Raw genomic sequence first — 18,203 nt, 5'->3', positions numbered from 1 at the left:
AAGGCTATCCTCACTCAAATATTTGAGGCTCATTTTGTTAAACATGGTCAAACATGGATTGGTTTATCAAAATAGGCCAGCACTGATTCATCTGGTGTTTGAACAAAGTGTCGTTCTGCCAGTGGATGAATTTTCAAACAGTCATTGTTCCAGAACCTCCCGTAAAAGTTAAAGAAATAATGATGTTCAGATTGGGGAGGCCATGGTAGGCAGTTGACTCCATCCTGCAAATTGTAATTTTGTAAATAATAAACCTGTCTTTTAAATAATAGACTGCCACACTGTCTTCACTTGCATCAGGCAGCAGTTTTATATTTTGCAGTAGTCCTTCCACCGAAACTCTGTTTTAATCAAATATATCAATTACTTAAGTGTGCTGCAGTCTGTTTTGCATATTTTGTGGGGTTCCAGTTCTTCTCCTAAGCACCTGTCTATTGAAATAGATGTGTGAATAATCTAGTTTATTTGCAGACGGGTTTACAAAGTGGACAGGCTTTGATTTGGCATTTCGGACCGTAACATCCTCCTGAATGGCCATGACTTGTGGTGGGGGCCCATAACACGACACCAGACCAGGATTCCAAAGATGCAAAAAGTTAAAATTTATTGTCACTACTAATTTGCACATTTAATTGTTATAGCAAAGCAAGGAGAAATGGATCAACGAAATGCTCCGACAGTATCTGGGCCAAACATGCATTGGGCCATCAGGCATCAGCTGCGGCCCCCTTAACTACCGAAACAAAACCAGAAATAAAGAAAATTGGACCCACAACCCCAAATAAAAAGCCAAAAGTAGGCTTGCAAAGTAGGCTACAGATAAAGAAATAGACATGGATGAAACAGCTGCTGCCAGCAGGAGGCTGAGTCAGAAACCTTTCACCTCCCCTGCAACAGCATTCAAGAGAGCTCCATGGCCGGTTTCGGCTCATACAAAACTAGAAAACATGGTTGGTTAAAAAAACAACAATTGTTGTGTTTGTTTTTTTTGTTTTTTTAGAAACAATGTGAGAAACTGTTCCTAATGGTTCCTGAACACTCCCTGTTAAAATCGTAAAAATTAAAAAAAAGCTTGCGGGTACACACAGATGCCACAAAGAAATGCTGTTTGCCTCGGTCAGATCGAGGGGTCGGATTTGGTGCAGGCTGTGAAGCTGACCCGGGTGTCTCTGGGGTAGAAGCCCTGGAGAACCCCGTCCACCACCACATCTGGGAGACCTGGGGGGGAGAGGACACAGATTATCCCCAAATCCAATACTCAACATCTAACAACATTTGAACAACTTAGTTATTAGGAGTTTGTCACAATGTGCTTTTGGGACTCATTGATAACAAGGCTCTTCAAACGTGCAGCGGTATAATAGAACCTAAAAATGCCTCTAGTTTTAGTTCACAGCCTTATAAAGAAAACATTTTAGAAACAATATTTGAATCAGGTATTCCTCAACTCAGTTTCTAAACACAAAGAAAAAAAGAATAATTGCCGATTGGGCGGGAAAACAAAATAGGTATAACCTCAATTATTTTATCTTTAAGCAGGGGTCTCAGACTCAAATGACCTGGGGGCCACTGGCCAGGTTGCCTTTAATTGACTAACTTTAAGGGAAAACCTGTTTTGTTTTGTATTCTCCCACACACTAGTGAATTGCCTCACAATCCTTTTTCGAAATAGCTCTCTTATAATGTATTTCATTCAGTTTTATATTTTGAAAACATTAAGTGCAAACATTACGTTTAAGTGCGGATTACTTAAGCATTGTGATTTGAAAAAATTATTTGCAGGCCAGATTCATCAATACACTATCAGCATGTAGCGGGGCCACATTAGACTGTCCCGCGGCCTGTAGTTTGAGAGCCCTGTCTAGAGAAATGGGAAATGGGAAAAACATTGGTCCCAGCACACTAATCAGAAAGGCAGAGTTTTGGGAAAGAGAGAGTGGAGGACCGAGCGAGTTTGTGCCGTTTTGACCAAATGCACTGCTGTGTTCACGACACAGCAAACTGCACATAAATAAGGAGATTTGGCTGGGATCATCTTCAGGATTATTACACGGAAAATTCCACCTGTATTATGCTGCAATAGGTGTTTTTTAGTGATAAAATGAGGGCCACTTTCTTTCTCCCTTATATATTTTGCAAACAGCATGCCTTGATTTAACAAGGAGCCGGAGCAGATTATTTTTGGTTCAAGGAGACGCAACAGTTTATTGGGCCACCATGCCAGTATACTGACCGCTTTAAAGAGAGAATAACATGCTGTTATGGGAAAAAAAAAAAAAAAAAAAGTACCTTACTGATTCTTTGACTCCTTTCAGTCTGCCTACCTGAGGTGCTGAGGTCAGAAAGGTAAGGGTCCCGAAAAAATCCCAAGACACGCTGATGCGGCAGTTGATAGCTGGAAAACAATCCGAGGAATAACGTCGTGGACATGCAAACGTATCACGGACATCAACATCAGTCCGCAAAGGTTGAAGTCAAATGCTATCTCAAGATGGCGTTGCGTGTATGACTACCAAGTCGGGGTGTGAGTACAGAGCGCTTCAGGGATGATGTTTGGAGCCATTTAAACCTGACCCGGCTTTTTTATTATTTATTTATTATTATTATTTTTTTTTTACACTTTGACACATTTTTGTCGGGTTTGCAGAAGGCGAGGCTTCTTTTTTTTTTTTTTTTACAGTATCCTCATCTTATCCTCAAATTCCCTCAGATCACTCTGCTTTCACTTCAACGTTATTGGGCAATGCAATCCAAATCTCAATAATAAATGCAGCTGCAGCGCTGAGTCATTAAGTTGGCCGCCAACAAACAGTATACGTCAAATATAAATCTGATGATACGTTTTCGAAGCAACATGTGCAAACTCGAAGCCGAACAGTTGGTGCTCAAACTGCGGGTACATCGCTCACAACAACTGCCAAATCTATTAATGTGCAAGAAGAACGGTAGAGAGAAAAAAAAATAAAATCCTCCCAGCATACGCCAGCCATGGATCAAGGCTAAACTCTTTGCAGAATGAAAGTGACTTTTCTGGATTTTCCCGTTCTTGGTGATCTAATGATTATTTTGGTGTTGTGTTGACATGCAATGTTTGATTGTGTTGCAAGTCCAGTCAATGGACATCGACAGTGTGAAAGACTGCAGCGTTTGCTGAGATAATGCACCCGAAAGGTAATGGCCCTGCAGCGGGTGCTGTTTGGCGTTTGTCATGACATGCATCCGACGCAACCAAGCTCATTTAGAAAATGAAATGTGCCCCAAAATGTAAAACACACAAGTCTCACCTGTAATCTTGATTGTCTAAGTCATCAAGTGATCTGCAAAAAATAAATAATCAATTTTGAAAACCGTCTCAGAATTATTTAAACAGCTGTGTCAACAGCTTCATGGGCTGAATTGTTTTGTGTAATTGTTGGTACACAGTTAAATAAGTCAAATCACCTCAAATGTATTAGTGCTCAAATGGTTTAGTATTTACAAACTGAAGGGGTCTTTAGAATTCCTCGTTAAATGGACTGTTTGTCCGCCCTCCCTAAGCTCAGGCCCTCAGAGAGACACTATACTTGAAGAGGAATCCTCCTTCCAGGTTGGCCCCAGGCATGCAGCGGGTGCAGTCGGAAGAAACTTTGAGGCGATAGAAAAGAGTGAAACAGACAAAAGAGACCAAACAAAGAGTGGCGGGTGTGGTCGTTATGGGCTTTGGAGCCACATTGCATTGAGACCAAATTCCAGATGCTCACAAAATAACCCAAACATATACACCACCAGCCAGATATTTTCTACTTCGTCAACATATCGATTAAAATACATTTCTGGCAAAAATACAATTTCTTCATTTAGGCCATCTTAAATGAAGAACGGGAACACAGAAAGGAAGAAAGGAACGGGAACACAGAAAGGAAGGAAAAAACCCCAAAAACCCCAAGATGGAACGCAACAGAAATCCAGAGCAATGTCTCGTGTCTTGTAGTGTCTTGCCCCACGGCTGAAGCCACCTGGGCCGAGCCGCATCGCCATTTAACGACCACCTCCCGTAGCTTTTAAATGTTTTAGTTTTTCTTTTTTTTTTTTTTTAAATGAGCTGCAAACCGGAGCAGGTTGAGAAAGGCCCGGGTGAGTCTGGGGAACTTACTCCAGGCTGCTGATCTTGTTGCCCGTATGGAAGTGCTTGACATGGAGGAAGTCCAGCAGAATCTTGGGCACGTCCTCATTTTGATAAATGATGTCCTGTCGCCAACCAAGGGAGAGGCAAACATGTAAACTTCACACACTGCCGCGGCAGCGAGGACAATGACGCTTACATCGTTTTAAAGGGTTTTGTTGCAGTCCAATATATACAATTTGCATTTGTAATACAACTGTAAAAAACAATTCTAAATGTTTTATTTCACTGGCCACACAGGGTTTTCACATGCATGTGCTCAGTCAGTGAACTGAAAAGGGCTCGAGAGTATAGTAGTAGTAGTGTTAGTCGAATATAGTAGTTAGTGTGTTCATTACATTCTATATTTTTGTTTGATATCCTGACCAACAGAGCTCAGTCTGTTAAGGTTAGGTAACCTCACCACCTCCACCTTGACCCCCAGCACAGGTGTCCTTCAAGGCCGTGTTCTGAGCCCCCTCCTCTACTCCCTCTTTAACCACAACTGCCTGGCAATGCACCACTCAAACTCAATAGCAGAGTTTGCTCGGGAACAGCTTCTTACCCCAAGCTGTTACCCATCTGAACCTGGCTGGCCGCTGAATTCCACCGTTTACCACTTACAACCACCCCTGCATCCACCTCCCCGCCTCCTCAAGCTGAGGCCCCCTGAACCCTACAACACAAACACACCCACAGTGCCCGCCATGTTCTCCCGTACCTGATCTCTCCCCTCTGCCCCCCATCCCCCTGCACTTGAATGACTCTTTTTGCACTACTGCCAGGTTGACGTTGCCATTTTCACTGCTCAATTACATTACCTCAGATATCTATTACCACATTCAATGCAAGTTTGTGAATATGTTTATATTATGTGTTTTTATCTGCACACATTTTGCTTATGTTCCTGCAAATTGTGTCAATGACAATCAAATTTAGCTTATATTATATGTTTTTTATAATAGTTCCCTTGTTTCCCCCCCGTCTGGAGTTCAAGGCACTGGTGAGCTACAACAGCGCCCCTGGTGGTGAGAAGAATTAATGCACAGCAAAAGCAAACTACGAACGTTAGCAGGTTCTGTGTGCTCTATTAGAGATGTAATATCACATTAGGGTTCATTACACACAGTCTCCCTAAAAGAAATGCTCAATTGCGAACTCTGACCTGGATATAATCCTCCAGTTCCTGCCTCCGCTGCTCCAGCGGCTTGGTCCTGAGGTGGGGGTTTCTTTTGCTGGGGAAGTCGGGAGTCTGCACAATCTTCCTAAGCTGTAGAGAATACATGAACCATTTGAATAACAGATAATATCTGAAAGGCCAAATGGAAGTAATTCATAGGGCTGGGTGACAATTGCATTTTATTTACGATCTCGGTGGTTTTATAATTCATGAACTCAAAATATATTCATTGTGAAGCAGAGTTTTGCTCTGACATTAAACTTTTATATCATCATAACATAAGAAAGGGTACAAGTTACCCAATACAGTTCATTATAATGAACTTGAGCTAAGTTCCTCGATGTTTCATTTATAAGAAGATATCAAATATACATGAATAACTTGTGAAATTCTCCAATGATTAAAATGATAATACTTTTCCATATTTCTCAGCCCTAGCATTTTGTTTTTACTGAGCTTCCTGGACTGTTTTGTGTTTATCTTTGTTTCATGTGCGGCCTGTCACTGCTTGTTGACTGCATGACAAAAATCATAGGGAGACACATAATGACCAACTCTGACACCATCCAACACTATTCTGATAGTGGAGATCAACCAGCAGTGAAAGAGTTAAAGTATTCCTGTTCCGTTTTTAGCGGATTCAATTGCAAATTAGTTGAGGTCTCTACGATATGAGAACATACAGCATGTATTGGGAACTAGGACAAAAAAAACAAACCCTCAGGCTGTAGGTTGTTGTGGCTAGTGCAGCAAGTGAAACTGAGAATGAATGTGTGTTAAAAAAACAACAAAAAAAAACCCAAAACAACATTTGAGCTTAATCTCTCATCGTAATTCTCTTGTAGCCTACAAGTGCAAGAGAACACTGATCGTAAAAACGATGCTCGTCAGTGAATTTGTTGAAACTAAACAAAATTAGAATTTTAACCAATGCGGCCCTTTGACCCAAAATCAGTTTGACACCCTCGGCGAAGGTGAAGCAGATTCCAGGAGATCCATACCTTTCTGTGGAGATTCTGAAATTCTCTGTGTCTTCTGAGCACACAATGTTTCCTTCCATTGAATAAAACGTCCACTTTGAAGAGCTGCAGGAGCCCATCAGAGAGAGAGAGGAGGAGTTAATAAACAACAGAATTTAATTAACTGAAGACCACAAAGAGCAAATGGCAAATCCGTTTTTTGTTTTTTTCTTCAAAAAAGGCATTTGATTTGAAATAAAACGGGTTAACTGCTGCAGTAAAGCCAGAACTCCAAAAATTGCACGCTTTTTCTCAATAGAAGTTCTGCAAATGATCAAATCCAACTTTATTCAGGTGGACAAAAAATGTTTTTTCATCCAGTGAGTGTTGCACTAAAAACCAGTGGTGTAAAGTTACAAAGTAAAAATACCGTAACTCAAGTATTTTTTGAGAGTATCGGTACTTTACTTGAGTTCTTTTATAACTGTCGACTTTTACTCAGCTACATTAAGCCCCAAAAGGTTTACTTTCACTCTAATAATTTCCCCTGAACAACTGAAAAACTGGGATCCAATGATGTCAGTGGAGGCAGTTATCACATCAGTTATCACAAAGGTAAAGTTAGTGAATCAAGGGTCATATCCAGCAGCGAGCTGAGTGTAAACAAACACTCTGCGGCCGTGCTCAGAGTTGCCAGGTCTGCGGTTTTCCCGCGGGTTGGGGGGCGGCTGGGTTTGTCATAGAGACCTGGCAACCCCGCCCGTGTCAAGTTTAGTTTCTGCGGTGTTGCTACTGAACCAGCACCAGCGTGTCCCAAAGAGCCACAACTAGGCCAGCGCGTTGGACAGCGACCACCACAGCGACGCCCTCCTCCGGGGGTGAAGGTGCCCCACCTGTCAACCTGCACCTCCTACGACTGACGGAGACCAACACCCGTGGTCATGATCACAACAAATGTTCTCTTATGTCAGAGTTAAAGATGCGTCTTACCAAATGGTGTGCCTCTTATGCTTACCAAAAAATATGGAAATATTGGCAACCAGAATAAAATCCAAGCAAAAAAGCACTTACTTTTACTCTTGATATTTAAGTACATTTAACCCCATATAATTACTTTTGGTAATTAATATCAGCTAATTTCAGACTTTTACTTAAGTAGTATTCTTATGAGTGACTTTTACTTTTAGTAAGATATCTCTATTTTTACTCAAATGTGCCTTTCCAGTACTTTTTCTACAACTGCTAAAAACTAAAATCACAGGAAGGGGGAAAGTGGCCTCATGAGCCCATTACATCATTAGGCCCTAAACAACTTGACACAGAGATTGGCTCTTCAACTGCTTAAATTCTTAAATATACAGTATATTCCATATCAGGCCAACTCTTCTAATCCTGGCTGTGAATTAATGGTTAAGACTCCTATACACCAAAATGAGGACTAAAAAAAAAGTTTGAAAGTTTAGAAAGGACTGATCAAGAGAGTTTGTTCGGATTCTGTGCCCAGGCACATGATCAAGCATCCATTCATAAGCATATATCATAATAATCACTTAAACGAGTGAAACTAATGGTTACGTTGAAAAATTAAAACAACAATCTACCCTTCAATGGCACCGTATGGCTTCACCGGCCCACAAGGATGCAGAAACGCACTTTCTACATGACCTCTGAGCTGTGGAGCGCATTCCGCAGTCGTCTGAGAATACTGGACGTTTCGTGTTGATGCAGTTGGAGCCGTTTAGCAGATATGTGCCTGTCCACTGAGAAATGCTTCACAAAGTCAACATCCAATGCTACAGGTAGGGCCTACAGCGGACCCCTTATACGATAAGTAGTCCCCCCACTAGGGGGGACGGTAGCTCAGGAGGTAGAGCTGGTGGTCTAGTGATCTAAAGGTTGCTGGTTCGATCCCAGGCTCCTCCTGCTAGCACGCTGTAATGTCCTTGAGCAAGACACTTAACCCCTCATTGCTCCTGATGGCTGCGTCCGTCGGTGTTTGAATAATTGTAAGTCGCTTTGGATAAAAGCGTCTGCTAAATGACTAAATGTAAATGTAAATGTAAATAAGTATCATAGTCAATACGTTCAGGGGCAATATTGAAAGAAAAAAAAAATTGAATATCACAATATTTTCGATTACTGCATCGATATTGATAATTGGTCGATTTTTGGGGGGATGACTATTGGTGTTTCAAAATAAAATTTCACACAAGAGAAACAAGAAGGTAGCCATATAAAACTTGTGAAGCTGAGAAAGTTGCATTTCTTTACAGCAATGCAGCCTTAAAGGCAACATTTATCTATATGGTGATCTTACGATTCCAGGCGATATCGGATGTCACGATATTAAGTCGATATATCGCCCGGCCCCAGAAAACCCACTGACCTTCAGCATAGCCATAAAAATGAATATGGTAGAGCAGCTGCCAGATCTGGTTAGTGTTTGTTCCTTTGTTAATATTTAATTTCTAGAATTTGACATACAGAACAACACTATTTGAGCCACGCCCTCCTTGTATACAAGTCGATAGGGGGTTGTAGCCAATGCAGTGGTCTGTCCACGGACCCTGGTCACCACCACTGGGCGCGCTGAGGCCAGCGGCCCGCGTCTTTGTGGCCCTCGGTACCAGATGTGTTCGGCTGCCAGATCGCGCCGTGTGTTCGTGCCGCAGACTACCATTTAAATGAGCACATTTTGATTGTGTGATTGTTTGTGTAGAGCAAGGGATCCGATTAAAAAAAAAAATAATAATAATAACTTAATAAATGTATATCTTTATATCAATGTAAAAAAAAAAAAATAGACTCCCGACGCGGCCGCTCGTAACTCTGCTCCAAACCATTTCACTATGATGAAGGAAAGAACAAGTGGAGCTATGACCTGTCGAAATGACCGTTCATTTAGTGTATTAGTATTATTATTATTATTATTTAGAATTATGGATCGTACACCGTACAAAGGGCAAAAATGCCGCACAAACAAACAAACAAACAAACAAACAAACATCTGGCGACGCTCGCTCTTTGGATCACCTGTCGGACATATTCTCGCGAGAATCGCTGGCGTTGCGTGATTCCGAGCCATTAAAACCACTTTGAATGGGACGCATATAAAAAGTTGACAAAAAAATAAATAAAAATTAAAAAAAGTTTATCACTTGGGCAAAGCGTCTGCACGAGGCAGTTGCGTTGAAAAGTTTAAATGTGGACGTGAACAGCGCTCACCTTTCTTAACTTCCCGGACTCGTCAACTTCCCGCTCCAGCGATGGGACCGACACCTGGATCATGGGGAGGTATTCCTGTACGAGCATCGGACTGTGTTGTTGTTGTTGTTGTTGTTGTTGTTGTTGTTGCTGCTGCTGTCGTTGCAGTCGTTGTCGTCGTCAAGGACTCATCTCAGTCGCACGGCTGTAGTGTAATTCCCGGCATTAAAGCACGCTCCGAGCGGTGACGGTGTCGGTTGGATGGTGCGTTCACTCCTTCTCCCTGACGAGCGCTCCACCTACAAACTAATTGTGCGCACACGGTCTCTCAGGAGCGTTAAAGGTACAGTCCGCGGGTTGTGAATCACGGTTAAAGTGGTGATCCGTAAGATTATTTAGTTAAAAAAATAAAAAAATAAAAAAATCCATATGTGATATTTACCCTATTTATTTAGCTGGCATTCTTTAAATATGTATATAAACAGCCGTTCAGTGTGTTGCCGTTGTATATACTTGTTTCCATTGCTGGGAGCGGGGTCCACCTTTCCCCGGAAACAGTGCAAAGATTGGGCATGCGTAATAAAGGAAAGGCAATCGAATTTGGTGAAGCGGCGTGCCTGGCGTTGGTCAGTGAGTCATACGCCCAGTCGGCTGGACCATCCACAATGCCGCTAAGCCTCCGCCGTGGCCCTTAGTTTGTCGTCATCTTAACCCCCCCCCTAGATGGTTTTACAGATGACCCCTTTAGGCAGAGCCATAACATTCTCAGACCAAACATATATTCAGTATCCAGAAACCCTTGCACGGGCAGATAAAAGAAATATAAGAAAGCAGAAATACCTTTACACATGACTAACTAACTCTCAAAATGACTCCCTCCCCCCTTCTGCCTCCGTTTCCCTAAAAGGACAGAGAAAGCGCTGTTGACAGGTTATCCCCATTGTGGGTTCTGTCAAAAGGGTAGTTTAGCAGAAACAGCAACACTTTCAGAGTGAGGCTCACTTCCCAGTTTACCACGGACACCGAAAAAAGGATGTAACCGTAGAGGACGTGGAAATGGAGACATTCCTACATCTGTGTCTTTAGATATTGCCCAATCGGATTTTAGATCAGTCTTTACTGTGACAGTTCACAGAGCCCGTCTCTGTTCAGCTGCACGAGTGACGTATGCAACGCGTTACGATGCAGAAACACAATGTTATTATAATTACTGCCGTTGGTTGTGAAACTTTGTTGTGAACGTTCTAGAAAGGTGTGGTGCAAATACGCGTTACTTACTTTGATGTAAACCATACTTATTCAACGATTTTGACCAAAATGGTTTGTCCCAAAGCGAAGGAATCTTCTCCTCAAATCGCCTTCCTTCCTCCACTTCACCTTTTCATGCACATGCGGAACATTTCCCATTCGCTCAAGTTCATGATAAACTAGAGTCACATGCTCTGCCTGTGACCTGGGATCATGTGATTTCTATTTTCCTACCTTTGTTGATTCAGGGTGTATTTAAATAAAAGTCCAAGTTACTAAAATGTCAGTTCCTGCCTTGCACCCTTATTGTTTTAGAACTTACGATGTCAGCAAATCCAGGACGTAGACGTTGACAAAAAGGAAGTTTGTCTTGGCTTTGTTATTGAAGGATTCACAAAAGGTTTTGTTTACCTTTCTAGAAACCTTAACAAAACGTACACGCAGCAAGCGCAGGCACACAGTTTGCACATTTCCTTTAGTCCCTTATCACTTTATACTGAGATCAAAATTTAGTACAGTATCTGATTTCTAAATATTCATGTGTGTCTTTAATTAACCATGTTATAAAATGTGGTTTGCCAAAAGCAGTTTCAGATTTAGATATCTTAGGTTGTTTTTTTTCTATTCGATTTTAATAACTATCTTGTACCGTATGGTCCTCAATGGCTTTGAGGACAGTTGCTCCAGCTTCAACTATGACTGTTATTGTTATTTTCCAAGAGACATAAATTCACTGCACTGTCAGGTCAGGGGAGCCATTCTAGTAAAAATTTCCATATGGCAAGTTTGAAAACTCTTTTTTTATGTGAACCTAAATGCAAAAGTTAACTTGTGTTCAATCTGTTCAGGGTAATATACAGAAGTGATAGTTGGTAAAGTGGGATTACTGAGGACCAGGTGATAATTGTACTCTATTTAAATGGAGTATAGGCTGGTTTGTGAGTATCCTGCTGGATTTGCTCTGTATACCCGTGTATAAACTTTGACTTGCACAGGCTTGCCTGGTTGAGTGTGCTGTGATTTGTTGGAGAGAAGTCAGTATGAAAGAGCCTGCTATGACTACAGGCCAACAGCTTTCGCTTTTACATAGTTGAGCCCTGAGACATGTTTACCGCTGCAAACTGGACTTTTTTGTTGTTGTCAGAGAAGAATACTCTGGTATTCAGAGAGCTCAACGCACCGCAATTTAAGAAAACATATGCAAATGGACAAAACACTAGCAAATTAAGAATACATCTTCACCAACATGACAAGACATGCGCAGTATTTAGAAAACACGCTGAAAATCCAGACGTGTCAAACGAACTGCGTGCCAAAATGATTTGCAAATTAAAACAAACAAACACAAACGCATTCACGGAAAACACAAACGCATTAACGGAAAACACAAACACATTAACGAAAAACACAAACGCATTGACGGAAAACACAAACACATTAACAGAAAACACAAGCACATTAGCAAAAAACATGAACGCATTATCGGAAAACACAAACGCATTATCTGAAAACACAAACATATTAACGGAAAACACAAACGCATTAACAATAAACACAAACGCATTAACGGAAAACAAACGCATGAACGGAAAACACAAACGCATGAACGGAAAACACAAACACATTAACAGAAAACACAAGCACATTAGCAAAAAACACGAACGCATTATCGGAAAACACAAACGCATTATCGGAAAACACAAACATATTAACGGAAAACACAAACGCATTAACAGAAAACACAAACGCATTAACGGAAAACAAACCCATGAACGGAAAACACAAACGCATGAACGGAAAACACAAACGCATTAACAGAAAACACAAAAACATTAATGGAAAACACAAACGCATTAACCGAAAACACAAGCGCATTAACAGAAAACACAAACACAAAACCACATTACGGAAGTGAGCCACACAGGATGCACTGATTTATCTGCATTCAAATATATTAAACTAAATTATTTAGTCTCTGTAATTATATATAAGAATTTATACTGTATAAGTAACAACCTGGAGCCACAACTATCAACTACAACTATCTATTTTGGTGTAACGCATCTCAACTCAATTTGCAACTTTTAAAAAGTAGTTACTTAAATGGACCTTTAGGGTTCAGCCTAGTCTGGAATGCAATTGAAAATGCATAAAAATTAGACAGTCCTCAGAACTGTGATTGGTCCGCTTGGATTGCTTTACAATTCCTAAACACTAAAATACTTTTATAATGCAGTGTGCTACTGCCTATTAATGGACACTTGCAATGAACCTCTCTATCATCACTCATTAGTCCATTTAGTTAAAATCCTTAGACTGAAAATACATACAGAATCACATGACCGCACAATATTCTCATTTTACACTGACTGACTGAATTAGCTGGATTTGTTTTATGAACAGGCTCTTTGATTTTATTTTTTTATGACCAGGCTCTTTTGACATAGAGCTCAACAGTGACGACCCACTTTTTGAACCGCTCCGTTTCCGGAAGTGAATTTCCCATCCGTTCACTCCATTGACGTTTCGGAAAATCCTTCTATAAAGAGTTTTAAGCATGGAACCAGGTGAAAAAACTACCAGATGAACTCAACTTTTACCAACAACAACAAAAGCTTTTTTAGAGAAAATATACCATTCAGTTCGTTGAATATTGTCACGATAGTGGATTCAATGGACCGTTCCAGTGGCCATCTTGGTAAGGTGCATCAGCGGCTCTCCTCTGCATTGTCATCGTATCAAACCCGCCCCATATTGGATAAAAGGTTGTGTGGCTTGGTTTAAGCAGCCACATTTGCCTTGGCTCTAGGCCATTGGGGGGATCAGGGTGGCTGTATGCCTGTTGCTCTTTAGAGCAATCAACGAGCAACAAGTAAAACCTCCATCCCCAAACACACACAGGAGAGGAGCCCCTGGCGTGACATGTTTTCCATCTGCTCCGGTCTTGTTCCACCTTGCCCACTCTGTACAATAAAACTGGTGCGTTTTAAACCCCATTGCCTGTGTCTCTGTGTCGGAGGGCCCTAGAAACACCACTCGGGTGGCTTGTGGCAGGCGGAACTGCCACAGGTCGTGATTGGCCCGACCTCGGCAAGGTCGGGTGGAAATCTGTTTGAATGGGAGGGCGGCCAGATGTATTCTGCAGAGCAAATGAAACATGAGCTGCAGATTCGTCTGGTTCGCAAGCCACGAAATTCCGGGTTCGGAATATGAATTCCATGATTTTCATTTCCGGGATGCTCAGTGACGTCACCCTGCGATTTTGTGAGCTGTTACTGTGAGCGTTTCAGGAGTGATAAGACGTTTATGGGTGTTTAGTAGCTTGTCATCTGATTAAAACAAAAAAAAAATGATAACACAGCATAGAGGACAGAGAGCACGAGATATGTATTGCATACTTGGTGCGAAAAAAGTGAATACAGACAGAAGAGATGGGCATTTTCTTCATAGATTTGAATGACACCGCTCAGACGTTTACCCTCTGCCGGTCAGACACGCCCGGATGTAGCTCCTGGACACGTTCTTCCAGCATCCAATGAACAAACATTAGATACGGTTTCAGATTCATCTTGGATTGATCATATTTTTGCTAGCGCGATAATAATTTGGCCCCAACCCGCTGTTGTTGTTGTTCTTGGCTCGGTACGCCCCCCCTACGTTTCAACACGCACACGCGAACCGCGGCATTACGGTATCACGGTGGAAGTCCACCGGACGCGTCGGCGCGGGAGTCCTATCTTTCAACTGCGCGCAGCTACGCAGCCTTTCCCATAGAAACACGAGGTGACGCTCCATAGAACTGTTCGAGTAAAGCGTGTTATAAATCAAGGCGTCAGGGCGCTTGGAAAAGAAGCCCCCGGGATGGGCGTGTCCCTCTTTATGGCGAACTTCTCCACTCGCGCCGGGTCGTGTTGGGCGGTTCACGAACGATGCGGTTCTTTTGAACGACCCGTTTGTAGGAACGAAGGGAGCCGAGTCTTTTTTTTGTTAAGTTTTGCAGTTGTTTCGCCCTCCACGTGAGCGATATCCTATGCTCCTCCCTCGCCGGGAGGTGCCCTGGCTGAAAAGGAGCGCACCCGCTGTCACGTCAGGTTCACAAAGCGAAGGCACGCAACGCACTGGTCTGACTGTGAGGTTTTATTTCAATAAGTTATTTTACTATTTTTACTTATGCGTTTAAAAATACTGTTAATACCTGTTCCACACAAAAATAACTAGCTATAGTACTGGCTTTATTTATTTATTTTATTTTGAAACGTAAAATAAAAATAAAAAATAATTATATATATATATATATATATATATATATATATATATATATCACCGAAAATTAATATTTGAAGTATCCACGGTATCCTCCCCTCCAATCAGATGAACTTCTGCAAATAATCTACACACACACACACGCATATATCTATATCTATATCTATATCTATCTATCTATCTATCTATCTATCTATCTATCTATCTATCTATCTATCTATCTATATCGATCTCTCTCCCCCTCTCGCTCTCTTTGTCTTTCTATATATATATATATATATATATATATACATTTCTATATGTAAATATATATATATATGTGTGTATATATATATATATATATATATATATATATATATATATATATATATATATATATATATATATACATATAGAAATGTATATATATATATATATATATAAAAAGAGAGCGAGAGAGAGAGAGACCTTTAAGGTTCCTTTATCTTCAGTAAGTCATGTCACAACAGCAGAAACTTGGTTTTGAAGGAACCAATAAACAACAAAAATAAAGACAAACCACAGGAAAGTCAGAGAGAGCGAGAGAGGGATGGAAGAATGGATGGATGGATGGATGGATGGATGGATGGATATTTTTGGATGACTTTCGAATCACTAAATGTTTATACGCGATTCTAGTCCCGTTTATTTGTGAAACATTCAATATGACCCGCAGGAGGGCGACACTGCTCAACAAATGATCGCTCAAACCATCATGTTCTACATTTTGTATAAATCATAGTGTTATATATAAGTATATATGTGTTATAGTTCTATTATAGCGCAGTTTATTTTCCAGATTTTTTTTATTGCAGCAGAAAATACGGCTTTAAAATATGGCTTTTTTGTATTTTATATTTTTCTATATTAATATCTTATATTTCTTCTGCGATTGTTTGTGTGTCTGTTATGTTACATGTTTTTTTTGTTTGTTTGTTTTTTTTTGTTTTACGAGAAAATTATTTCTGAATCAAAACTTCTGAGATAAGGCGCATTTAACATTCAACGCAATTCTCAACATATTTTCTAGGCCGACGAAACCATCCCGGGAAGCGCTTATAGGCGGAAAACTCGCGATCCCAGTCTCAGGATCTCTTTTTCAATCCATCGAAAAGCCGAAAAAAAAAAAAAAAAGAGCAACAATAACCACGTCACCACTATAGCCCCGCCCCTCCCAGCTGACGACAAAAACGCACAGACCATAGTCGTCATAGTCGTGGGAAGAACGACTCCGTCGGGTGCGTCGTTCGTTTCGAGTCAGCGCTGAGAAATGTCCCGTATCGACTTTTTCTTCGGGTTCGACTTTTTGGACTGGAGTGTCGTTGCATCTTGTGAGGCCGACGGAGGACAGGAGGACATGCAGATGCACTTTCCTACTGAAGCATTCGTGTCATTTCTCATTTATTCACGACTAAAAACATAGATGTACACGATACATACCATTTAAAGACGGTGACTTTTGAATCTTTTTTCCTCTTCTAGTAACTGCAGTGATTCCATTTTCTACTTTTCGATTTTTTGCAATCGCGTTTGCGTCGCCATCTCTGGCCGTTTGCGCCGCGCGTGCATTGGCGATCGAGCGGAGGGATGGAAACTTGGTACCGGAGCGCCGCAGACCCGGTACGTTTCGAAGCCGAGAAACGGTTCGTTCAAAACGATCCGTCCGTTCTCTAGTTATTTATTTATTTTGGTTTCTTTTCGGTCGGCCGCTATCCCTCGCCGCTCGCGGAGGCAGCGCCGCCTGTGCGCCTTTAAGAGCCTAAATCCCGGCCGCCGCTCGGAATCGCCGTCTCCATCGCCAGCCCCGGAGAAGCCGCAGCCATGTCCGCCAGCTCAGCCTTCGGCGACGAGAAAGGCGGCTCCTCCAGCGTCGGGGAGCCGGAATACGGCCACGACCCGGCGAGCGGAGGGATCTTCTCCTCCGACTACAAGAGGTACGACGGGGATGGAGCGTGGGACGCCGAGCGGCCGTCGTGCGTGTCCGACTGGGAGTGTTATTATGGGGGGTCCAATGGGGGGGGGGGGGGGGGGGGGGAGGTGCGGTGTGGTCGTAGCGTCCTGCGTGTGTTTTGAGTGTCGTTCTGCACAAAAAAAAAAAAAAAAGATCACGCACAACCTCCCCCCCCAAACCCCCAACCCCGATTGGCATGAACACGTAAGTCCGAGGTTGGGAACTGAATCTCAGCCTTTCAAACAACCACCCCTCGCCGCGACTTCATCTCAAGGACCTCCCCCCGAATGGGTAACGACTCAATGTCGTGGCGTTATCGGGGGCCCTTTCCCGCCCGTGTCCGTGGAAAGTAGTCAGGCTTTAAGGGCGTGCTTGGTTGCGATTTGTCCGGTTTGTGATGCTGAATCGTGGGAGAGGGCCTGTGGAGCGCAGGCCCGGCCCGAGCTCCGGAGCGCCGAGCTGACGTTTCAGCACCCCGCCTCCCGTGGACAGCGCCAAGCACAAGGGACGTCGCCGTGAAAAATAGTGAAACGTCCATGTGGGCATGGATACATGTTGTGTACAGCTATTACGGGTCACTGTAATTACCATCTAAGCACACTCGCTTGCTTCCGGAATATCGTGATGTCATGTAGGAGAGTGGTGCTCAAGGTGTGGTCCGGGGACCGGCCGGGGGTCCTCCCAGCAAAATGATTGTTTGTTGCACTTCACCGTTATTTCATTTACAAGACGGTAGCAACGCCAGAGGCTGGACAAAAGTGATCATAGTTTCATAGTTGTTATGTTTCAGTGGCGTAGACAGTGATTCTAGATAACAGTCTGATAATGGTGATAATACTCTTAATAATTCTGACTTTTTCTGAGGGTAAAAGGTTGGTCTTAACCAATAAATAATACAAGGAGACTCAGTGTTTTGATAAGGACTCATATCTTTGTGATTTGTTCAAATACGTTGAATAGACAATGATTTTGAAGGTTAATTTACATTATCGAGAGGAGCTTACGTTGAGTGAATACCGGTTCTAGTGTTGGAAATTGTGATTGTAAAAAGTAGTTCATCATGTGGCTGTTGTGCCAATATAAAACTTGTTTTCTTTTGTTAGATTGACTCCATGGCACTCTAGTGCACGCGGCAATTTATCTTTATTATTATTATTTTTTAATCTGGGTTTACAGGTTGACCTTGGAAAGAGGTGGTGTAGCTGTGAAAGGGGCGAGCTGGTGCATTTGGACATCATT

The 18,203-nt window shown here is 42.1% G+C and overlaps 1 protein-coding gene across 2 annotated transcripts; it reads right to left on the bottom strand.

The window, feature by feature from the left end:
- Window positions 1–578: 578 nt before the first annotated feature.
- On the bottom strand, window positions 579–10,868 carry snx22 (sorting nexin 22). Of its 2 annotated transcripts, none has more exons than XM_080002029.1 (8): window positions 10,763–10,868; window positions 9,506–9,790; window positions 6,323–6,406; window positions 5,307–5,411; window positions 4,133–4,227; window positions 3,285–3,317; window positions 2,290–2,395; window positions 579–1,218 (listed from the first exon to the last, which is right to left on the bottom strand). In XM_080002029.1, exons 2-8 carry the CDS (start codon window positions 9,590–9,592, stop codon window positions 997–999), a joined length of 732 nt encoding a protein of 243 aa, XP_079858155.1. In that variant the 5' UTR covers window positions 9,593–9,790; window positions 10,763–10,868; the 3' UTR covers window positions 579–996. The 2 variants fall into 2 exon arrangements, with proteins under 2 accessions (XP_079858155.1, XP_079858156.1); XM_080002030.1 differs by having other exon boundaries at window positions 983–1,218; window positions 2,325–2,395.
- Between the last annotated feature and the right edge of the window lie 7,335 nt (window positions 10,869–18,203).

This window comes from Zeus faber, assembly GCF_960531495.2.
Source record: "Zeus faber genome assembly, chromosome: 6".
Lineage (NCBI taxonomy): Eukaryota > Metazoa > Chordata > Actinopteri > Zeiformes > Zeidae > Zeus > Zeus faber.
The sequence above is the reverse complement of the archived record's forward strand: the minus strand, read 5'-3'. Positions and strand labels throughout refer to the sequence as shown.